The sequence below is a fragment of the Pipra filicauda genome, unplaced genomic scaffold (genome assembly GCF_003945595.2).
Source record: "Pipra filicauda isolate LSUMZ 115617 unplaced genomic scaffold, ASM394559v2 scaffold214_size1419223_pilon, whole genome shotgun sequence".
Classification (NCBI taxonomy): domain Eukaryota; kingdom Metazoa; phylum Chordata; class Aves; order Passeriformes; family Pipridae; genus Pipra; species Pipra filicauda.
Window position 1 is genome coordinate 1,172,981 of NW_024104326.1, and position 25,279 is coordinate 1,198,259.

The 25,279-nt window shown below is 38.9% G+C and overlaps 1 protein-coding gene across 7 annotated transcripts in view; it reads left to right on the forward strand.

Annotated features, from left to right (window-relative positions):
• Positions 1 to 25,279, forward strand: part of LDB3 (LIM domain binding 3) — a 122,651-nt gene that overhangs the window by 30,050 nt on the left and 67,322 nt on the right. For all 7 annotated transcript variants that reach the window (XM_027734620.2, XM_039381161.1, XM_039381157.1 and 4 more), the window contains exons 3-4: positions 8,054 to 8,205; positions 22,244 to 22,319. In XM_027734620.2, the coding sequence (XP_027590421.1) occupies positions 8,054 to 8,205; positions 22,244 to 22,319 (228 nt within the window). The remainder of the gene's footprint in view (positions 1 to 8,053; positions 8,206 to 22,243; positions 22,320 to 25,279) is intronic.

Genomic DNA, 25,279 nt, shown 5'->3' on the forward strand with positions numbered 1-25,279 from the left:
AGGTTCACATTGGACAAGACGGCCTCCTAAAACCTTAGATGCCAAAGTAATGGCACCATACCAAGTGCAGTTCCTGCAAATTTAGTTCTGATTCAACATCTCTGTCACTGTGGACGTGTGCTACATTTCATCTTCTTTCATGCAGATGCCTTTCTGTGTGTACTATACTGTTCTACCATCTGTAGGCAGAGCACAGAGTTGAGTACTAAGTACTTCTGGTTTAGAAGCAGGGTCGCTATTTGCTGTGTCAAAATGACAGTTCATATTTTAGTGATCAGAGGAAGAATTACTCCTTTGTATTCTGGTGGCCAGAAACAAAAATAACTCCGACAAATGCACATTTAAAGAACAGTTAAATGTAAGCCTGCATCGATGTGATAAGTACCCTACTTTACAAACACACAGGAGCAGAGGAATCACATATATCAGTCAGATCTGTGCTGGAACCTCAGGACTTGAAGTCAAAGCTATTTTAAGTTGCTTAATATCATGAAGTGGTTGCAGGCCACTAACTGCCAAACTAAAACTCTCAGTATTGTCTCAAATGTCCTTTTAGTCAGACCTTATTGTTGCTGAACCAATCAAAAGCCCTTCAAATATACATCATTGTGGTCTTAGTTACATACCATGAGATGCATTAAGCAGAATGAACTTGAAAAAATAAAATCTTACCATAGTGGCCATTAGCAAAACACAGAAACCCCTCAGTTTATTGCTAATGCTTGTAGGGGGAGACAAGACAGATTGTGTTTCTGTGAGCAGGTCAAAAAACTGCAGAGAATGTAGGATTCAAGAAGATGATAATTGTGAAAATGTAAAAGGCAATATTGCTGAGATCTGTCTACTTGAAACACAAAGAAACATCCCACCTTCTACAACTTCCTTGAAATGAATTTAGATTTGGAAAAGAGAAGCAGAGAAGAGGATGGGGAAATTTTGAAGAAACTTGGCAGTGGTGATCCTGCAAACACTTGGAAGCTGAGTGTCTGCTGCAGGGGGGTGTCCTGTGCAAGTTGACAGAACTCACACACACAGGGGCTGCCAGCATACTGAGGATCAGTGCCTCCCTTTTATTCTCAGTTTTGGTTTGCATTCAGGTTCATAAACTCTTTGATACCAAATAAGAACTTTGTCACTTGTTCCTTAAAACCTGTCGTTGTAACAAAACAATCCACATTTATTATTGTGTGACTCACCTCTCTTCTTCCATTTCATTTCCATGAGATGCACAGCACACACTACCTTGGCACAGTACGTGATGCTAACTGAGAACAGACTGAATAGATCTAACAGCTATCTTTAGATAAAGACTGGCAGAAGAGATATTACTATTAGTCATACCATGCAAGATTTAAAGAGCTGCTTAGCCTTCTAGTAACGCCAACACATCCTATTAAAAAGCCACATCCACACTTCTACTATCATCTGTATCACTGCTGTACATAGAGTACTCATGCTTCTAACAAGGTAAGCTGCAAAGTCCACAATATTTCTTTTTTTTATTTTCTAACAAGAGATTGAAATTTTTTCAATCAGATAATGTGGGAGTGGGGCAGGGAATGAAATGAAATGATCTTCCAACTAGGAACAGGAGTATTCACACTGACTCTCAAAAAATCCCCCAAAGCCTTGCCTAGGGCAATCCCCTAAGCATTGCCTATATGCTTCCTTTCATTTCCCAGCTGAAAATCTTTTACATTTGGTTTATTTTCATCACCTGTGTCTCATTAGCTTGGCAAGAAGGGCTATCTGTCTGCTTCCTTGAAGAGCCTATATATTGTGCATGAAAAGCAGTGTTGTGGGGGTTTTATGTGACTGGGGGGTTTTTGGTGTTAATCAAGGCTGCATCATTCCAGTATGGCCTGGCACACTCGAGGTTGAGGTAAGTCAGATAGCTGGAATGTTGGAGTATGGATTTTGGCACAGGGTGTCCTGAATCCTAAGTGCTTGACAGGCCATCTCACAAAATCTCTGTGCTACTGTGGCTCCTGTTACCCAAGAGAGGTAGATTAGAGCTATTTTGGGTGTTCTCACATGTATTGTAATCTCCCTTCCTAGCTACAGATGAAGCAGAGCCTGAGAGGCCACTTCAGAGTGTCTTTGCAGCTTGCCAGCTCAGCTCTGTTTAGTATAAATGGAAGCTCTTCAAGGTGTCAGTGGCATGTTTTGCAGATGCCATGAGTGTTCATTTAAGGCAGGTTTCGTTGTCTCATTAAAACAAACAAACAAAAAACAGAAAGGAAAAAAAAAGCCAGTAAAGCCCAATAGTGAATTTAAAACGATGAGACATACTGTTCAGGCAAATGGTAGCTACAGAAAGGGAGTTTTCTTTAGATTTGGTTAGTGGTACATACAAGGACTTTAGTTTCGGGTTTCCTACAGTCCTGTCTTTACATTTAATTGTGCTTGCTCAGCTCTCCCATCTAACACAGAAAGCTATAAAAGCCATGATCAAAGATAGTGGGATGTTTGCCCTATGGTGGAGGTTATCTAGGCTGTTTCTTTCCTTGATTCTATTTTATGCCTTCTGACAACGTGTCGAATGAAACAGTGGATTTCTGCTGGATGACTTGTCCCTGTAGGTTTTATTCATTTTTCTTTGCTGTTTTTTCTAGTCCATAATTGACTTCTGTTTTCTAAGAAAACCCTTGATTTTCCCTTTGAAGCTGTTACACATTTATTGTGGGGACAGGGCTGAAAGTGACTCATTTAGGAAACAATAATATAAATTTCCTCTATTGACTTGTTCACAATGGGAGAGGAACTGATGTCTCCAGTCCAGAGATAACTACTTGGATTCATATGGGCAACTGTTCTGCAGTGGGGTTTCAAAGCAGGTCTCTCTGTTCAGTAGTTCATACTCCCATGTATAAAGTGAGGAAGTTTTGCAGCCACTCTCAGGCACTGAGAGCCTCAGGGCTCACAAAGACTGCAAAGACTTGTTGGAAGCATCTGTGCAAAAAACCACTTGCATAAATAAAATAGAGAGAGATTTAAATGCTGTTTTCTCTATAAAGGAAGCATACTGTATTTTCTAGTGATCCTTAGTCTCTGTCCAGTCCTTTTCTTGTAAGAGCATATTACAGACTCTGGTCACTGGTAGTTTATGTCCAATCTCTGAATTTTTGATTATGGAAAGGAACATTCTCTTTTAATAATTTCTTCTATTCCAGAGATCTTGAAGAGGAGAGGGTGTTTGTTCCCTGTGCTTTTGCCTATTTCTAGTGCTAGTGAATATTTGATTCTCTGAAAAGTTGTTCTTAAATGAGAAGCAGAAAATATCAGTTGTTGATTTTGGGGTTGAGGTCAGGCATAGCTGAAGCCCTGGACAAAGAAGAGGCCCTGGCTAATGCTGCAGGCTACCATATTAACGTCTTCTCAGTTGTATAGGCCTTCCTTTGTATTTTTGTGTGCCTTGTAAACCAGCAGTTCCTTGGGGGTAGGAAGGCTGTGTCCATCCATCTCGTTAGTATTTTAGCACTCATCCACTCAAATGCTGCCTGATCCCTATCTCTCCCCCACTTGGAGTGGAGCTAAGAGGCCTTGGATGGGAACATGTGCAGTTCTCAAGGTGGTACAGCAGCTGCACTTTGTACACTGCCTCCCAGAGCTCTGGCTAAGTAGTATTTACTCTGAACCCAGTGCAGACGTACTTTTTTAGGGCACAGCTGTTACTGTGGTGCTATATATTCACCCAGAATACAGAGCTGCTCACAGCAGAGAGTAGTAAGAATTCTCTGTGGTGCATTGAATGTAACATGTGATACTTCCAGCCTGCCCACTTGCTTTAAGCCAGGGATATTGGAAGTCAGATGTCTGCCTCGTAGGAAACTTGTGAGGGCTGAAAATTCCCATCTCTGAAGCAGCACATGTTCCTCTGCTTTTCTGAGAGGCATGAAAGATGCTTGCCTTTTCAATATGAAGTCTGTGCTTGGGCTTGAGGCACTGAAGAAACACTATTAAAATTAGATCTGTCGGTGGTACCTTGGCTTGGATTTTGTAAATCAGTTGACAGAACTGGCCGTGCCTTGAATCTCTGGTGAACGTCTCTCTGTAGCCTTAAATAAAGGCATTTGCAGCACCCAGCTACTGAAAGCTCTGTTGTAATCCAGAGCAAGTGAGCTAAGACTATTACAAAGGTTTTCTGAAATAGTCTAGATTTTTTAAGAAAAAAGATCGTGGTCAAATTGAAAAATGCATATTTGCTCTAGACAGTTATATGTTTCTCTCTGTTTGTTACATGTGTTCATAGAAGAGAGGCTGAGATGAGAGCAGACTAGAACCCTACTGTCTACTGTGTAGACAGACCTAGATTTGCATTCTAATTCCAAGGGTTAATTAACATTTGTCCTTCAAAAATATTTTTAAAAAATATTTTTAAATAGAAAATATTCCCTAAAGATTTCACAAATACACAGTGAGCTCTTCTCTGCTTGTGATTATATTTAGTAAATTTTAGTAGATCAGAGATGAATTTTCAAAGGAAAATACCAACAGATAAAAGATAAACACTTTGCATTCCATTCCTTTCAGCTGGATCTTTAAAAATGGGAACAAGATAGTCTTGAAAGTGCCTTGACACTTCAGATCTGGCTGCCCTATATCTCCATCTGTACGCTGGTATTTTGTCCCCAACAATTACTGACTGTTCTCAATGTCTGCTGTTAATGCATGCTGTGGCTTCTCTTGAAACTCTCTCAGAGATGCCTCTCGGCTTGTAACTAAAATAGGTATAATTTTGTGCTTCAATTTTTGAATGTTTTATACAGGTTCTGCATCCAGTCCTTAATGGTGCCTTCTATATAAAGCTCTACAGGACCAAACAATCTAGCATGCTTTTAGACAGTGGAAATACTGGGGGGAAAAGTAACTCTTTCCTGAAACTTATTATTTTTCTGAATTACTGATACAATAAATTAGGTCCATCTTTTATATTTGTGAGTCTTGCTGTCTATGAAGTTAGGATAAGCTGAATTTAAGCCCAGAATTTGCTACCATTAATCTTAGTTGAAGATTGCAAATCCCCTCTTTTACTTTTCAAATATAAGAACAATGGCTGGTAAGCCAAGATTGAGATCTTTTCCTTGTCTCTCACAGTATGGTTCTCCTGGACCTCTTTGCCTCAGAAAGGGTGTTGCAATGGCTATAGTTATAAATTCATATAAATCAGAAATTCAAAATTACTCAGGACTTTTGTTCAAGAGATTCTTCTGATGAATGTATCTTTTTCATTTAGGTAGTGTTTTCCAGAAGTGTTATGCAGAAAATATTCCACTATAGTAGGTGAAATCAGGTTAGTAGTTATAACCATCCGCTCCCTCTAAATTAACTGTAATTCTAGGGCAGTTGTAGTTACCTGCTGTATCTTTAAGATATAACATTTGAGGCTGCTAAAAGCAGAAGTCAGAGAAAGTGAGAGGGAAGTCCGTGTGTTACAGCTGTGTTAAACTAGTGCCAGATCTAGACTGTTTTATCCTTTCTGTGGAAAAGAAACTCTGTTTCTCTGGGCTTATTTTGTTTGAACCATCACTGGGGAGTGGAAAGGGAAATATATGGATTAAGTAGGAGTTGCCATATTAGGGTAGACATTTGACTTTCAGTAACTGGGTTGATGTACAAAAAACCAGTCTTTGTTCTTGATGAGAGGAAGTGTGTATGTGTGTGTGGGAGGGGGGTCCCAGAATTTGGAATCAGCTGTCTGGCTACTGGAAGCACCAGCATCACACAGTTAATGTTTTGTGGCAAGAACTTACACATTTGATGAGCAAGTAAAAGGTAGAGTCTTAGAAAAGTGTTGTGTGGTGATTATTTATTAAAAAAGCTCTATCAAGCAGGCTCAAGCCTTGGTGTCTGCCTGACTGGCAAACAGTTCATGTTAATAGAGAAAAAGGATAATTTGAGAAAGACTGAAGTATCCTACTTGATGAATTCAAGTCTTCCTGACTCAGACAAATGAGTTTGGCATTAGTTCACGTTTTGCCCTTTCCTGACCTCTTATTTTATTTCAAATTCTGTTTCTTGACATATTTGGAGGACTGAGCAGGTACAAGTACATGCAAATAATCTGTATTCTTTGTAGGCTTCTGGATTCTGTGTACTTGGCACAGTGCAAGTCAATAAAATGCATAGAAGCTAATGTTTTTATAATAGGTTCGGAAAACAATGTAACATGAATCTCTTGTTTCTATTAATCTCTTTCTATGAGGGTGTATTAGACTATAGAATAAAACTCCATCTTTGAAAATACCACAAAATATTTCTCCCACCCCTTGATGCTCTAACACAAGAAAAATACTTTGTGGGGTGGTGCTGCCATTATCAGTCACTTCTGCTTGCATGAGAACATTATATCTGTGGCTGTCTTTCACTCAGAGAACATAGAACTCTTATTGCTTCTGTCTCTAATGAAAAGGTATAAAAACTTGTCCCTTCCAGTCAGATCAGTTCTGGGATGTTATTTACAGTGCCTAACTTGAAAGTAGTCTTTGTTTTAAGTAATGTCTGAGTAAGCAGGGTGCTGTGTTTTAGCTCCCTGATACTAAAGCTTGTGTTCTAGTAAATTGACAGCTCCCACTGTCAGGCTACACTGTAAATTAGACTGCCAGCCTCAATACTGAACACCTTTAATGGGATGTGAAGAAAGGGTGGGGTTTTTTCCCTTCTTTTGCTTATTTTTCTTTGCCAGTGAAGAGCATAAATAAGCAGTCTGGGGAATTGTTTTGGAAGGAGTTTTTCATTTTGAGTATGTACATATTTATAAGTGTTTTGAGGTCATATTAGGAAGGGAAGTTAAGGAATTCCACTTCACACTTAGAAGTGTTTGAATTTTTGTTGGGTTTTGGTTTCCCTAAGAATTTAACTTCACAGTTTCAGCCTGGCTGAATTCACAGGGGTATTTTGGCTCGTAATCAAACACATCTTTCTTTTATGTCCTCTGTACTGAAGGAACAGAATTTTTGAATGCAGCCTTTGTTGTAGTATTTCAGAAGATCCTTGGGCTTTCTTAGAAGTGAGGAATGTAAGTCAGAGAGTCTCTAAAAATAAGAGCAAAGACCTATAGCTTTTGTCCATGTGCTTCAAGTTCTGAGTGCTGAAAGCAGAGGACAACTCCAATGTGTTCACTAAAACTTGTCTGGCTGACGGTGTGTGAAGGCTCTTCTGTTTTAGTTGGAGTTCCCCAGTGGAGTCAAGTTTCATAAGTAGCTGTATTGGTGTCATCCATATGGAAGCTGAGACTGCTGTGTAGAGCTGAGGTCAGGGCACTGTCCATTTGGAGAAGATGCAGTTCACAAGGTACCTAGAGCTAACAAAATGTGTTACCATAGTGAATGACCAGAATTCTGAACTGTTGTGTCAGTGGTTGCATTTCTAGTTGAAGCATTGTGGCTTTTTATTTCTAGCAGTACCAGTCTGTCTTTGGAGTGTGAGGTCCAACAGGTTGATGAGATCATCTTGGGGATGTAGTGATCTGCCTTGGTAATGGAGCTGTAGTTGTATGTAGGTGAGGTTATCCTGTAGTTGTATGTAGGTGAGGTTATCCTATAAAGCTTGCTATAAAAGAAGCAAAGCATGCCCAAGGCCCCTCACACACAATCATTTTCTGTCTGCTCAATTAAATTAATTAATTTGGGTAAAATGGCTTTTAGAAGGAAAAACACAATAAAATCATGCAGTAGATAGTAGCTCATTAGTTTTCTGCTTCTGAGTAAAGTCTCTATATACTACTATAATATAAGTAGTGATAATTATCTCCTTGAGGAAGAGAGAGTAGGTAGTAAGGGAACCACTACATTGGGCTTAACCTCTCAAAATGGAAGTAATGACAAGTAGATGTTGTCCTGGACCTTTGCAGAAAGGTAAGTTAACTTTGATTTGTTTAATTGCCACAAATGTTGTTGTTTCACCCATACAATAGTAGATACAGCTAGTGTTGTATCTATTAGTGTATTTATTGCTGTATGTATTCTATATTATAATTCAGGGTGAGTTCTCCAACTGTTTTGTGTACAGAATAACTTATCCTGATGAGACCTTTTTTTGTTTTCCTGCACAGATCACCCCTGGCAGCAAGGCAGCACAGTCACAGATGAACCAGGGGGACCTTGTGGTGGCCATTGATGGAGTCAACACTGACAGTATGACCCACCTTGAGGCCCAGAACAAGATCAAATCAGCCAGCCACAACCTGAGCCTCACTCTTCAAAAGTATGTTGATATAAATTAAAGGCTTTGCATTCCTAAGGGCATCCTATGAAACTCGTGACTAAGAGTTATAAGTGTTTTATCTCTGCCTGTCAGATTTATTTGAAGTGCTCATGACATAGATATGAGATGGAAAGCCAAAATCTGCTCTGATTCTTGTAGAAATTGGATGATTGTTATGTTGGAATTTAGCCCATTGAATACAGGTGTCATGCCAGATCCACTCAAGCTTCTGTTAAATTCAACAGTGATGTTTCTTTTGTTTATTCCCATACGGACAACACGGTTTTGTTTGGTTCATTTATGAACCACCGTTCTAGAAATGACCAGTGAAATAAGTGTTATGGGTGCATGGGAGGAACCTGTCATTCACAGGAAGAATAGTCCCAGCAGGCTGAGAATTTGTGCTGATGGTCTGGCACCTGAGAGTCTGAAAGTGTCCACTTTACATCTGGCAGAAGGAGAAAGGTGTAGCCCAAGTGCAGGAAGGAGAGTCAGTAGAACATGGCAAGGGCAGGTTTTCTCATAGAGATGTGATAGAAGTTGTCTTGCCATTAAGAAAGCAGATAATAGGTCTTTTAACTTTTCCTGGTTAATGTTGCTTCCAAGGAAACTTGTTCTCAAGTCAGATAACCTTGCAAAGAGAATTTCTGTAATAAATGCATTAATATTTAAAGCTCCATAATTATAGAAGGCAAAGTAGCTGCTAATTTTATTGCATTATGGAGAAGATGATTTTTACATAGGGCAGGCAAAGACTGGTACAGAAAGAAGCTCGTAATGTGGAAGTACAAGTTAGAATATGCCAAAAAATCTCATCCAGGAATGTGCAGCAGGGCTAATCAGTATCAGGAACAGACCAATACCTAAGGGAATAAGATCTTTAGCTAAGTTTTCCAAGACAGAGCAGTGTATTCCAAAGCAAAATGTATACCTGAATTTCCCTCATGGCTTTAACTTTCAAGTTGGTCTTTAAGGGAGTGCCCCAGGTAGTGTATAAAACCAGTACAAAATGTAGAATGATGCTAACAAAACTGCAGCATATATGTTAGCTTTTGTGAAAACACTGGGTAGAGTTATATATTTCCTGGAAATGTAGAACTATATTTTCCGGAAAAGAGTTTAAATTAAAGGACTTGAGATTTTCAGTTGTTGCAGGTTTAAGATTTTCCTCAATGTGGTCTGCCTGTTCCAGTGAATGCAGGGGAGGTAGGAGGATGCATGGAATAATTTCTGCCACCTCATATGATGTGCACGTGTGCCTCATGTGTGCTTAGGGAAGATTAATGAGAAACCAAACAGTCAAAAGAAACCAGTAGCCTCGTCCTAAATGTGCTGAAATGGGCATTATATCAGAAGCCAGAAGAAAATAGTCTTCCAGAGCTCTTGAGGGAAGATGGGGCACTATCTTGATGTGTGTAGTTGAATTCTCATTTCTATGGCCAACTCCAGCTTCTCTTTTTCTCCACTCCAGTGCATGCTAGTTTTATTATGAATATATGTAAGACAACTTTTTTATAAAGATTTACATTGTTCTGGATTATTTTGTATTTGAAAGTTAAGGAAAATCCTTTCTGATTATTTTAGAACTTCTGTCTGCTTTTCTGTTGGATCCTTGTGTTTTTACATTGAGAGAAAATGTTTAATATGCTTTGGGTTGTTGCATATTTGGAGCTAATTTTCCCCAATAGTGGATCTGAAAAGTGGTCCAGTGTCTGCCTCTATTGGTCCAGCATTTAAAACTGCAAACCAAAAGCTCTCCTTCCACACAGAAGAAAAGTTTCCAAAAGTGTGACTAAAAGAAAAAAAAAAAAAAGAAAACTAGTAGAAGTACCATTATTAATTGCTTTCATGCTCTATTTATTGTTTCTTCTATTTTTTTAAGCCTTGCCCTGTTTCTTGATTCCAAAGCAATAGTATAGAATGCAGATAATCGAGTTATGTGGATAATGACCAGCCAAAGAAAGCAGTAATGGAGTGCTCCACAGACTGAAATGTGCTTGCCTAGATAATAGATGTAGATGAGCTAAAAATTCCTTTGGAAAAGAAGAAAAATGGTGTAAAGTAAAATGAAATACTAGTAAGCACAAATAGGTCAGAAACGTGCTTTTTTAACAAGGGAGAACTTTCATAGGTCATGTTTTTGCTCTGAACTTACACAATTCATAGAATCTTCTCTTCAGCTGCTTTATGGTGTGAGCTCTTAGTTCATCTTGGTGACCCATTCAACCTCACTAGAGTTATATGGAAAAAAGCAGTGACAAGAACTGAAAAGTAATTTATTTTTTTTTAACAATGTTTTTTTCTTAGATGATTAGGGGCTATTCAAAGAATCATGCTCAGAGGCATTAAGCTGGCTTTTGCTCTGCACAGTTCCGTATTTATACAAGCTAAAGCTTATCAGCATGTGATCTCAGCCAACTGACATATGCATGGAACCCTATTAAAGATCCACTATCCCAAAGACTTGAACAAAAGGCATCTCCACAATATTCACGAACTTATATTAATCTTAAAAAATCACTTTTTCCCTGGACATAAATGGGTTAATTTACTTAGGGATGAAAAGATTCTGTCAATTTAGTCACCTTCCCAAAATTCACAGTGCAATATACTTTCTTCCAAAAAAAAATTAATTTACAGGTATTGTATTGGCGAGACAAATAACAGTTAATGTGAAAAATACGGTAGCAGTGACAAGGGATAGTAACTTTCAACCAAACAAGAACAAAACAGAAGAAAGGCAGAATCTCCTGGGACTTGGTTAACAGGAACATGACTGTGCTGAGAGATCACTGTGACATTTTTAGATATGGCTTGCAGGACGAAACTGGAGTGGAGTGTTCTACTACTGTGGAAAAACAACAAGAGTTGCCATAAAGAGCACAGAGATGGAAGTGCTCACTTATTTGTATAAAAATTTGCAAACATTGGAAATCCATTCAAATGGAAAAGGCACATATGTGCATTAGGAAATTGATTGTTGTGATAAGAAAACTTAAGCCCTAAATTGTGATGATATTGGACATTTACATGAAGTAGTCACGTGGCTCTATAGAATAGGCTTCAAGGTCATGGAAGGCCTTCCCAGGCAATCTGTGGCTTGGTTTTGTTGTTGCAGCACTGGAAATGAGAAGCGAACTTGCTTGCTTAATCCAGGGAAGAAAGAGTGGAACATGAAATCTAGACATAAATGGTCCGAGATAGAAAGCTTTTTATTTTTCTAATGGTTCTTGGCTCTCAAGAGCAATGGCCTTTTCTTTTATTGATCCTGGCCACGAAGGTTTCATGAGCATTGTTTGTAACCTGACAGCTCAGACAGTGTTTGCTACTACTCACTTTTATTATCACAGTTCAGTTCCTAGTGGTTTTTTTTTCAGGGTGGGAAACTGTTTATTTTTTTATTTGGCTGTCAAGAAAATCTGTAGATGGTGTCAGCACTTGTGCAGGACGTCAAACTGCAAGACCTCAAACGTAGAAGGGAAGTGTTAAGAGTGCCCATTCATACTTGCCTGCCTAAACAACAAGATTCTCTGCTTCCCTGGCTGTACTAACTTAGTTTTATTTCAAGTACTATCGGTCTGCACTGTTCAGGGCACACTAACATAGATGTTCAGTGAGTGCTAAGTGCTCAGTGCTGGCCTGAATGGAGTTCTCCGTGTTTCGCTCACGTAGATATCCCATTATGGGTTCAGGAATTTCTGGATGTTTTTTCTGACAGCTTCCTTTCCTAAGCTCCCTGTTAAATTTGTTCTTACCACCTCACCCATGCAGTGTTTTCACATGAAACTGCAAAATTAGACTGGAAGTCTCGCCAGCTATGCCAGAGGTTTGATCAGGCAGCCAGAACTTGTTAGTGGCTTGGGTGCAACACTGCATTGTCTGGTTGCCTATTTCTCCAGCAGCAACGTGCCTCCCTGTGCTGGAAGTTAAAGGATGAAGACAGGCAAGTGTCAGTATTTGGACCATTCCTGAAGAAAGAGACCTGTTATCCAGTGATCACAGACTGGCTCTGCTTCCTTCAGTTTGGAGGACGAAATACGTCTAGGGAGTGAATTCTTTTTTGCTGAAGGAAAGAGAGCAAGAGTGAGGGGAGAAGGAAAGAAATGTCTTTGGCACAGTGCACCCACTAGAACTCCATGAGGCACAACAGTATCCAGGCAAACCAGACTGATATTCTAAAACATTAGATATATTATTCTAATTATTCTAAAATATTAGGTACATAGGTGCAGCTTGTTCCATAGAAATGTGCCTTCTTCCAGGTGTACTGAGCAGGGTATTGGTGCTAGTTCTTCTAGACCAAGCTATGGAAGGCTGTGATCATACTCTAGAATGGCCTGGATCATGGTGGAAAAAGATATTACCTTGCTTATAGTCGTTTTGTGACCTCCTGGAGTTTAGTTCTCAATCATTTTCCAGTATCAGTTTCTAATCGGTTACTTGAGCTACACAGCTGCCCTCAGGCATTTTAATTCTGGGCCAGTCAAATTTCATCTTTTAACTGTCTGGCTGCCCCACAGATATTAGGCCACAAACTTTTTGTCCTGCAGTATTCAGTTCACAGGTGATGAAAACCAAAATGCACGCAAAATTTATTTTTATTTCATAAAATATTTTTATTTCTTTTAAATGCACAGTAAATGCAATGCACAAGAGAGCAGTATTATTTGTCAACATGTTTCACTGGAGCATCCACAACATTCATTTGATCTTAAGTAATCTGATCAGCCTCCTTGGAAAGGATTCACCAAATGTACTGGCTTGGTTTTGGAAAGTGCTGTAACATGAGTGCGCCTCATTCTGCTGGCACAAACATTCCTGTGTCACTCTAAGACTCTGCTTTGGCGTCACTCTGTGCTGGAGAGGAGCAGGGGAGGTGGAGACCTTCCCTGCCTGGTGTGCTTTGACAAAACCTCCCCCTCCCAGGGCATGCCAGTGACGCTGCCATTCACTTCCAGACAGCCACAACTGACTGTCTTTTGCTGGGAAATCATGAGCTAAATAATTCTTTTCTCTACTGAAAGGCAAAGTGTCAGAGGCAAAGCCATGAGACACCTACAGTAAATATTTAATAGCTTTCATTTTTTGTGCAGCACCAAAAGATGGCTGATCCTGCAGTATTCATTTCAGGCCAACTATAAATAAAGCGTGTGGTGACAGCAAACTGCAAGCAGGGGGAATTCAGTGGTTATTGTAAACTGCTTTCTTTTGTCTGAAGCTATGAATAGCAACCAATTCTGTGCATGTTTTAGGTCTGCTGATGGGCACATTTAAATCAGAACCAGATTTAGGCTGCATTTATGCTCAGAAGAATTAGAAGAGGGTATCTCTCCCAGTCTAGAGTAAATTGGAGCTATATAAACAATACTGATGAAAGCATGGTCTGAACTAGTCATCATTGGACTATTCAAAATTTTAAGCAGATTAGTACAAAAAAGGAGAGGAACACTAATGTGGATGTGATGTGATACCAGTTAGTTTGCTTAGACATGTGACTCTAGAACTTTTGAGTCATCTGCCTCCAATAGCCAAGGTTTCCTCCTTCCTTCTGGTGATGCTGTATGCTTATAGCACTGAAAAAAAGACATCTGGTGAATTAAGGAGGCTACATTACTGTGAGCTGAGAGAGGTGGTCTTCCCTCTCCCCTGGTGAGTTAGTGGTGAGTCCCATTGCATGCCCAATTGCCTCTATGCAGGTATGAGAGGACAATAGGATTTGTTTACAAGTGTCTGGCTAACATTTGTTCAGGGCTGTGAGTTACTGCTTTTGAGCAGCGGCATTTACTGCTGTTAAAATTAATGAGCAGCTTTTTCCATGGAAAATGAAATAAAATATCAGTCACTGCAGTAAATACAAATGTATTCCTTACATGAGCAGTTTAATTGAGTTGACTGCTATTTACACTCACTGCATAAAGTGTCCTTGTTAGTTTTAGAAAAGAGCCTGGAAACTGTGGATATATGCCAAGGCTTTAAAGGGCAGTGAAGTTTTCATTACAACAGGATTCTACTTAGGGATTAGAACTGTTCTCAGAGTGCCCATCACTTTTTTTCCCCCCAGATACCAGTTTAGAGATGAGGTTAAAATTCATTATTTTATTTCTCTGAGAAATATTCTCTGGATCCCCTAAAGATAATCTCCATGGGAATTCTTTCACATATTATATTGCACTCACCATGGAAAGGTCAAGATGGGTACCAAGGGGCACATCTCACTGAAGTCAGTGGGCTGACACAGCTAAATACACATGGCAGTTGTATTCTTTCAGACAAACATTTGCTGGTTGCACTCTGCAGTGAGGAAGCAGATATGTTAGCCAAAATGTCACAGTGTATTAGATCTGGGACCTTTTCTTATTGATTAACGTTGATTAGCTTAAGCATGGTCATGGAAAGATGTAAATTACACACTTGAAGCTAATTGGAATGGATGATAAAGTATTTTTTAGAAGTGGAATGAGAAATCGTTCAGTTAGGTAAAATACTAAGGCTTTACTAGATCAGTCTTGTAATACATTCTTTGCACATGTAAGGCTGTTGGTTTCCTTTGGATCCTTTTTACTGTGGTGTTTCTTGCCCACCAGCCACTATAAAAGCTGTCTGGCCTCATTCTTTTTTCACGAAGTCTTAATCATTGGTGACTGGTTGTTTCTTAGAGCGAGAGCAGCGATACACCCAGGTCCATTTTGCCTGGCTTTTGGCCACCTCCTGGGGTCTGTGCTCTCCCTGGCTGCTGCTGCTGCAGCACATCAGTACTGAGCACTGGGCACAGGCTGGCACTGGGGTGTTACTGCATTAATGTAATGACAACTCCAAACAGCACTCAAATACCTCCAAAGGAAACAAAATCTTTTGACAAGTCCTGGCTACCCTTCTCGACTCAGCAGTCTGAAGACATAGAGTTATGTTTTCAGTCAAAGTCTCTCAGGTATAGGCCTTAATGGAACGCTCACTCAAGTGTTTTAGTGTGGAAAGTTAGAAAGTGAAGGCCTAAATGAGGCAGACTGTAGTTAAGATCTAATTATCCATGTTTACTAATTTTTCTCTTCCATATATGCCAATTAGAAATGCTTTAAAAACCATGTGACGCACTGTGAGGTCCACATCCCAACAAAGAGAAATTACAGGAAAATCAGCTAAATAAATATACCTCATTAATAGCTTCAGGAAACTACCAAAAGTCATTTGTGGTCAGGATGCCCAAAGTATCCACAGCTGGGCTTTTGCTTTTAGAAAATGTTGAGTGGTAAAAAACAGAGGTTTTTCTGCGTAGTGTTAGAAATCTGTTTGGATTTGAACAACACTCGAGCTCCTCTGATTGAACAGAAGGCAGTTACAAAGTCGTATGTTATTATTTTGTGAATCATCATGTCTTTGAAGTTCAGCTGCAACTTCCTGATTCTGGAGCTGGCTCTTCAGGGTAATGCTCTGCAGCAGTCCCCAGTGCTGCTCTGAAATCGGTACCTGAATGGCTTTCACCTTCAGGGGAGCTGTTAAAAAGCCAAGAGTTGCAGGACTGCAGGGGAACCTGATGATGCTGGAATGGGGTAGTCTAAGTCCCAGGTACACTGTTTGTATGGGAGGGGAAAAATAATCAGAGTAAATCACTGTGGTTCACTTCAGGTATTTAAATATTTGATATTCAATTCTTCAGAATTGTCATTTATTGTGTTTATTGAAGAGAGCTGCATCACATCTCAGGACCAAGGTATGATAAGCTACATCCAAGCACTGAACGTTTATTCAGTGTCTCTTCTGCTCCTTATTAATAATAGCTAATCCTTTGCTTTACACTACTAGATCTTTTCATAACCCAAACACTTCTTCTGATCTTTTTCTAATTTGTATGTTTACCTTCAATAGATTTTTTAGCACCTCTCAGTAATTATAAATAATCATCTAATAATTAAATCACTAACAATAAATAATTATGCCAAACTGTAAGATTTCAAGGAAGACACTATATCTGAAGGTTATATACCATTAAGCTTTGATCCATCTCTCATAAATTTGATTGCATTTCTGCAGTTAGCCAATTTATTATTGAGGTGAGAATAATGGTTTCTTATTTATAATCAATACCTACTTATATATTTCTGAGTATTTCAAGTACTGTGGGTTTTCTGCACTAGGCTGGAAGTACCACTTCTATTCACCTTAATGTTTCTGCTGTTATTTTAAAGCAAGCTTTGAGAGGAACACCTGATGCTTTTACCAGATCTGTAACAGCCATAGAAAACATGCAAATAAAAACTAGAAAGTAAAAAGAACTCATGTGCTCTCTCCAATAGAATCCTTTTCAGCCTAGTTAAAATGTATTTTACTTGTGAATCCCATGTTATTCAAGTGGAGTTAGTATGGATAACTAGAAAAGCTGTGCAAAAGTCCTGTAATGCAATCTGAAAGCAAATGTGAATTTGCTTTGGGTTAATATTAAAAATTCAGGTAGGTAGCATTGTGATGGTAATCCATGGATGAATGGTCTAAGCAAAACTAGTAATACCTTACTTAAGCTTAAAATGTAGCACCTTAGCTGTGTGAGAGATTGGGATGATGATATTCTGATGTCAGCAAGGTTGTTGCAATCACTGTATAACTGAGTGATCTATTTGGTAACTCATCATTAAAGCAAACTGACCTTCAAATTCTTATGATCTGCTTATTATTACTTAGAAACAAAGTTATGGTTTTTATATAAAATAATGTATTTCTTCAACCGTGTTGATGGCAATATATACAAATTCAGTCCACAACAGCACAAGTTCTGTAACTGAATGAAATTTCCCTGGGATGAATCCACATTTTTTTGTGGGTTATCTGGGTTTTTGGTAGTGATAGAGAGAGGGAAATTTTGGAAATGTTTTAGAAGTAGTGCAAAGACATGAAGAAGGAGACAGAAGGAGAAATAATGTGCCTGAACAAAGGTGTTCATGGAGGTGAAGTGTGGAGCTTGCTGTGCGTGTTGGGTTAGTGCCAGGCATGTGTTCAGCATCTTATAACTCTGGATAACTGTCACACACAGGGCAGAGCTGCAGGGACACTGCCAGAGCCTCCCAGTTTGCCCACAGGTGCTGCTGGGATGGAAGAATTTTAGGGTTGGTACCAAATTAACTAAGAGGAGAGGGAGGCATCAACAGCCAGTTAGTCCATTCAGGAGGAACAGACTGGAGGGCAGAATGTGGGGCAGTTCAAGAAAGAAGGGATTTTGCACAGCAGGGGAGAGGGTAGGAGTTAGGAAGATGCAACTGGCACTGTGGAGATGCCACAGAAGTAGAAAGGGTCAAAGAGAGACCAGGAGAGCCTTTGCAAAAATCTCAGCTTTACACACACTGGCTCCAGTTCCCTTTCTTTCCTTTCTTTCACAAAAATCTTTAGGCTTCTTCCCTTTTCCTTTGCCTCTCTGTCCCTTAGTGTTTGTGGTTGCCTCTGACTAAGATCCCTTGTAAGGGAAAATGAGTATTACGTACTTACAAACAGTGGAGAGCTGCTTCCTTTTAGGCTGATGCCATTTGTGCATGAAAAGTTCCTGTCCATGTGTTGCTGTGGGTATGAACATTAGGTCTGGAAAGTGTAATTGCAGCACAGTGCAGGGAAATAATTAACGAATCAGTCATCCAGCCAAATGCTAATATTTGCATTTGCCATAGAGAACAAAACTGCTGATGGAAATATTTTTCAATTTTATTGCAGGCACAGATGATATCCTTAGAGAGGGAAAGTAGGTCTCATCCCAGCCCCAAAGGGATCGCAGTTATATTTGAAGTACTGTGAAATGTTCAGGGCTTTGTCTTTGTGATTCTCATTGGAGTCACTAAGAGTGGTTGCTGATGTCCCAGGCAGAGCTTAGAGAATTAAACCATGGTATCATGAGACTCAAGATTTTCTATGCAAGACTTAGAAGCAAGAAGAAGCTTCTGTTTGGCTACTTAATTCACTGGTTAGCTGAAGATTTAACTGGCACATTGCTATCTCAGCACTTAAATTGATAACCATGAGGAATACTTAATTGGTCCTTTTTATGTCTCTTCCCCACACTCCTAGCATCCCCACTAAATTGTCAGGAATAAGAATGCATTAAAACAAATACATATCAGACACTCAATTCTACATGCTCTGTTGTTTTGCATTCTGCAAATTCCCACTCCACTCCAGAATGACTCCATTTCAGTTAGGTGATAGGTAAAGTATGTAAGAAGTGTTGTAGGCGTTGCTAACCCTAGTCTAATCTGGTTTATTACCTTTCCATAAACTTGACCCTTTTCATCTTCTAGTGGTTGAAATGTTAAGATACAGTTATTACGATGCTCAGCAAAGTGTAAAGTGCTTATGTCACAAAATAAAAGCAAAAGCTTACTGTAAGGAAGAAATGTTCATTTTAGCTGTCCTGAGAATTAGGAAAGATAGGCACTGACTAGTAAAGATATAATAGAAAAAAAGCCCCATGAAGATGAAAAAGCTATTATCTCTTAGATCATTTCACCTCTCTGCAAGTACAATATTGTACTTTCTCCTCCGAGGATGCAATTTAAACTGATAGTGAACCACAGAACTCCTTTGCAGCCCTTCCTTAGGCAGGCAGCTCCTCAATGCAGCTGGCTCCTAATGAACTTTTGGGGTGAGTGCAAAAATATCAGGATTGAAGTCAAGTGCTCTTCAATTAAAGATATATCTAGGAAGGTGGGAACAAGTAGGAATTTTGACAGCCATTTCAGCAGTGCTATCAAAATTGAACTGCTTTGCAAAACTACATCCATCTTGGTTTTGAACCTCATTAAAAAGAGAACCAGTATTGAGGGAGAGGAGAGATATATCTGAGGAAAGGAGAAAAGTTTAAAAAAATACCGGAATGACATGTTTGGTCATCATTAGAACTGTTCTGAGTTTTCATTTTGAAATGAGGTCTTTGTTTCCATTTTTAACTTGGAAAATATAGAAGAAAATGTCTGAGAGTTGAAATCTAATTAATTGCTTAAGAAAAAGAATCTTGATGGGAAATTTCAGTGTCAAATCTGAAATTATCATAGTCATTTGTGAAATTTGATCTTTCATCCCTCTCATAGCCCTACCGAGCAGGTACACTCTTTCAGTGTTTGGAATAAAATAATTTTGCAATCAATGGATTAAAATGTAAACCTGGACATATATGTTTACCACAGCACCATAATCACTTGAAAAGCAAACTTGTGTTGCTGCGGGATTGGCTTCATCTAGCAAAAGAGGGAGGAAAAAAATATTCTGAACTTGCAGATGTTTTTCCCAGCGGAGTGATGACTCTTATGTAAATAATCACTTTATTTTGCAAGTGCATAGACTTCCATTCCACAAATTGATTTCACCTTTCCTGCCCTTTCCTCTGGTGCAAGCTTCTGCTAAATCTAGCAAGTCTCATTATTCTGTTTTTAAATATCAAAGCTATAAACATCCAGGGCAGAGTTATGTAGGAACCTCATTGTTTTTGAGTAACATCTTGAAACCTCCAAGGTTGGTATCAAATAAAAATTTTGGTTGGATAGCACTGTGAATGGCAGATGCAGTTTATCAGTAATATGGAAGGAATGCAGCTTTTTAACATCATCTTCTGTGGTCAGGTAATGAGTGAGAAAAAAATAGACATACAATAAACATCAGAAATGATGGAGCAGTCTGGTAAATAAGTTGCTTTGCTGCAATACAGCTATTTTCCAGTTACACGTGAAACATGCAGCGTGTCATTGTTTGCTCCACCTCTGTACCTGGCAAACCACATTTCCAGTGTGGTGTGCCCAGGGACACTCAGTGTGCTATGCCCAGGCCCACCTGTGTCACTTCACAGAAATAACTGAGTGTACTTGGAAATTACACCATTGGAAAGAAGATCAGAATCTTCTTCCCCTAAATCTTTGTTCATAAATTGTCACTGTCAGTTTTCAGCAACTCTGTGTTATGAGCTGCAGTTGGGGGTTTTTTTCTCTTTTTTGCTGTCTTTAATGATACATGTGCATGTCTCATGAATATGATTTATTGTTTCTCTTTGTAAGCTAAAGTGGTTGGAGGAAGGGTATGGCACTTATTCCTGAGGGAAGATCAGTTAGTAACTTGCCTGAGGAAAGTTTGTTCTAGGCAGTTAGTGATTAGTTTTTGTTCCTAGAACTTGAAAGTATATCTTTTTCAGATAATTATGTCTTAGAGAGTATATTGTGATATATTTCAACTATGAGTATGAATATTAGTGCCTTTAACGATTTTCTACCCTGTTGTTTCAGGAATACTTTGTCAGTGAATTTCACAGGTTAATTACATATTGTTTAACAAAATGCCAGTTCTCACTGTCTCCTCAGACTGTTCATTTTCACAGTATCTGGTTGTGAGTAGGCATCTATTACACTGGCTTTGTTTTCAGCTCTCAAAGTAGCAAGAGTTCTATACATTCTATGTGGAAATCTTCTAGTTCCTGTAAGGATTGCTCCTTTCTCCTAGATGGTCTTTTTTTGTTTGTTTACTGCTGTTTACAGACAAATGTTGTGTGTGGCAGCAAAAGCTGAACGCAGAGCTCAGCGTGAAGCTCGGTACTGATGCAGGGATTGCCACTGTGGATGAGCCCAGTTTTTGTCTAGCTCAGCTTTCCCTCTGATAGATGCCATTGCTAAGTGTTTCAGAGGAAAGTGCAACACAGCCCTCAGGAAGGATATAATGAACCTAACATAGAAGGTCTCTCCCTATCAGTCTTTTAAGTTGTGCCTTGAAAAATGAGAATCTATATGTTTATTTATTATACACAGTCTAAAGCTGCTCTTGGGGGTTTTGTTGTAACCATAACTATCTCATCCTTTCTGACATCCTGCTATTCTCATAGTCTCAATGCTGTTTTGTGACAATGAGTTTCACCTCAGGTTAATCAAGTACTCTAGGAAAAGATGTTTGCCTTTATCAATTTTATATGTGTTGTCTTCAATTTCACTTAATGTCCACAAGTGTAGCTTTATTTCCCTTTTTCTAGCTTTCATTATCTTCTAAGCCTCTGCATTCCATTATTCATTTCCCGTCTAAAGCAAACAGTGCCAAATGTCTCAGTCATCTCTACTTGATTTGTAAGCTTTTAAGTATTTTTATTTCATATTTGTCCCTGTCCTAATTTTGCAATGTACTTTTTAAAGATTAGAATTCGAGGCATCACCCTGATCTGTGGGTTGGCAATGGGATATTACTTGTAAAATTCTGATTCTTTTGACTATTTTTGCATTTTTCATTTCATTTTCTCTGGTGATCCCATGTGTGTTGGAAAGATTTCAGTGGAATGTTCAGCACTGTGCAGATTTGTACAACACCTCCCACAAATACATCTTCACTTACCTGAGCATCCTACAAGTGCTTCAGTTAGCATTTGTCACTTTGCTTTCTTGGTTTTTTACCAATGAAAGGGCAAACTGTGTGTTTTGGAAGCATTTTAGTGTGGTTTATTTTTGGTTTCTAAATGATGAAGTATGTGTCAAATACAGGTGAAAGGCATTTGGAGTAGCTAATTCAGTAGTGTTCTGCTCCTTGTGAAACTAAATTGTCTGAAATGAAGCCCATGTTTCTTCCTGCAGAGATGTTTAAATAATTGCAGTTACTCTACAGTTGAAACTATTAAATAATAATCTTTTAAGGAGCTGATCTTGAGATGCCTCAGCACTGAAGTTTAGCCTCTGCATTTTAAAACACCACTAAGTCCCTTTTCCCAGAGTGCTGCCCAAACCTGAATTTATCCAGTTGTGGCTGATTCTCATCTATGAAAATGCAGTTTGTCACAAGGTATTGGAAAACAGATGATCTCCCAAGTCAGAGGCTGCTTCCATAACTGGTGGGTTTTCATCACTCAGAGAAACTTTCTCAAACTATTTCTCACATATAAGACCTCTGTAAAGGAGGATGTAGAGAAAGTGCAATGATTGATAGAAAAAGTCTAGGCTATGCTGAACTTTCACTCCTGATGAAGCAGCATTTTGGCAAGAAATTAGAACTGAAAAATAGAAGTCCAAATTGCTCATCTTTTATTCTTTTTTTTTTTTTTGATCCCCAGATCTAAACGTCCAGTGCCAGTTTCAACCACAGCTCCCAGAATTGACTCTCCCCGGGCTGTAATCCCCCACCAGAAGGTAAGTGGCATGTTCTCAGCCAAAATGAACACCATTTTTATCTGCTGCAGTGAAGGTAAATACCTACTACAGGAAACAGCTTTTCCCTGCCCCAAATAAGTAAGCATTGAATGAATGCAGAGGCAGCAAACTGCTGCAATGCAATTAGTGATCTGTATTTTCCTAATTTTTGATTAGCAGGACCAAACCCTCCAGCCAACCTCTGATGTGATTTTGTCTAACCCATTCTGAGCAGCTTGTTTTCATCTAGGCTGCAAGAGGCTACTAAAGCTTCTCAAAACATACATTAGCTTTTGTAGATTACTGGGGGAAAACCATTTGCCTGTACCTCAGTCTCTCCAAATCCTGACTAGAACTGAACAGACACTGACTTGGAAAGAGGACATGAGGCCTTTTGAAAGCTTACATCATATTGCTCTCTTGTCACAGTACTCAAGAAATGAGAATAAAAGAATAAAGAGGATAAGTCAATTTAATGAATAGCAGCCAGTGGCAGAGGAAATGGATGGCTTGGTTTCTGTTGTCAAAGCTCATCATCTTTCATAAAGTAAACATTCATTTTAGAACAAACAGGTTTACTTTACAGAGTAAACCTGGCAACTCATCTTCTGTATCTTTGGAGGCACTGAGGAGCAAGGATACCTGAAAGATGGTGTATGTCCTTAGGCTCAAGCCCTGGGTAGGATATTAGGATGTTTGTATTGCTGACACGTTTCATTAGCTAAATGGAGAGGAGGTAAAGTCTCCATTGCTGCAGCTTATCCCTTCTGTCAGTGCCAGTTTCCTCTCTACCATGCACTAAAAAAATAAGAAGCAAAAGATAAAAACACATGGGGAATTAGATGATGTTCTACTGGTTTTGGCAGTTCTGACATCCACAGATCAATTTTAAGTAATTTTTATAAACACTATGCCTTCTAAATTCAGAGCAGAAGGTAACATCATCCCTGAAGCTGCTTCAAATAGGTTCAAACTAACAGAGGAGAATGCACTTGGGGAGAATCATTTGATTCAATTTTATTTTGTGAAATTTTAAATGAACCTGACTGTCCATTTATTAGTTGAGACAAAAATAATGTTATTTCAGACTGGATCTTGTAAACTTGTTGGCAAGGGAAGATGAAATTAAAGATTTATCCTGCTCAGAGTTGTTTCTGCTTATATCATGATTTTATAAAAGTTATCTTGGAGAAAGTTACTGGAAGAGTCACCAAACAGTATTGTGAAATTGCTGTAACAAAAGCCACGGATCATTTTTTTTAGTTAGACCGGTGTTTGACTGCACCAGCAAAGTAATAGGGACAGGAAGGGGAGATATTTCTTATTTCCCCTCAAGAATTACACAGAATGCTGTTAGTTTTCAAGGCAGAGAGTAGATATGTCTCTTCAGAATTACTCACAAACACAAGACTGACAGCTACCTTTTGAGACTCTCTTTGGCACCTGCACAGGTATGAAACATTTGCCTGCTTCCACCACAGTCACTCAGAGCTTTTATATATGGGATTTTCATGACTCTGTGTTAGGTGCATTTCTTCCTTGTCAAGTGTCAATTTTAAAATTACTGCCATAGGTATTCAAACCTGTTTATCACACAAAACATTTTCCTCCCTTAACTATCTACCATATAAAAAAGTTAACTCTTTGCACTGTAGGGTTTTCTTAAAGGTCCTAAAAGAGCCTTTGGCATGAAAGCCATAAGGATATTTTATATTTTCTATCCTAACCCTTCAGAGAGAGGTGAGGATCAAAGGAGTCAACCCATTTTCAGGAGCTTGCTGTCTCAGATTTTGAGAATTCTGTGTATTGGTGCTTAGGAAATGTTTATGGGAGCTGTTCTGAATGGGCTATAGATAGTGCTGGCAGCTGGAAAAGAGAGTTACTGAAACCTTTCTGGAGGAAAAGGGTGGTATCCAGGATAAGGTATGGTGGGAAACAGTTTATTCAGAAGTATCTTAGGTGTAGGGTCTTTGGCCTAGAGGGAAGTGGTACCAGTAGAGTGCTGGAGTGGGAACCCTTTGTAGATCAAGAGGAGGGATATTTATGCCACTGGTCTACACTAGTAGACAACAGTAATTTTTAAGTGAAGAAGAATTCTTCTCTGGAGGTAGTTTGGAAGGGAATGAAGGCATCGAACCATCAGAGAAGCCTCAAAATCCAGAATAAAAATTCTTTACTGATAAACAATGGTATGGTGATGTTGCAGAAAGGTATGGTACAGTAAATATACTTTAAAAATCAAGATTTCTTTGCTTGTCCCTTTATTATTTCTAGTAACAGTATCATTGTAGAAATGAGGAATTCTGTGACACATAGGCAGAAGCTGTCACCTCCACATCACTGCTTGACAGTGTTTAGACTGATGGCTCACATGAAGTGAATTTGACTGTATTTCAAAAAAAAAAAAAAACGGCAAAAAACTGCATTACAAGACAGTCGTGACAGTGTCATCCTCAAACATCAAGAGAAGTTTTTCTCACCCTTCTCTGGCTAAGGTTAAGGCATGTCAGTGTGAGCTAAACAATCTGCATGTGCATGTTCAGTGTCTAGTTTAAACCTGAAATTCTCTTGTACATAATGCTGATCTGATTGCAGCATCCACTAACTTTCAAGCATGCATTTCTTCTTCGAGTACTGTGGTCTTGGGATTTTTGTGTTTTAGGAAAATAGGCATACATTCTGTCACAAAGGTCAGTCATTCTTTCACATAGCTGATCAATGTTATGGATGATAAAGGTTCTGCAACCATAAGGCACCAACTGAGCTGTAGAGCTATTATTGGAAATACACATTTGATTTATTTGCACTATATCCTTATCTGACACTAATCTCAAACTGAAAACAATGCTCATTTAGTCTAGTCAGTCTTTCTTAATTAGTCAAAAGATTTAGTAGTCTTTTGTGCAGGTGTAGCATAGTTAGAAGGACATAGTTAATGTTGAAAGCATTCAAATAACAAT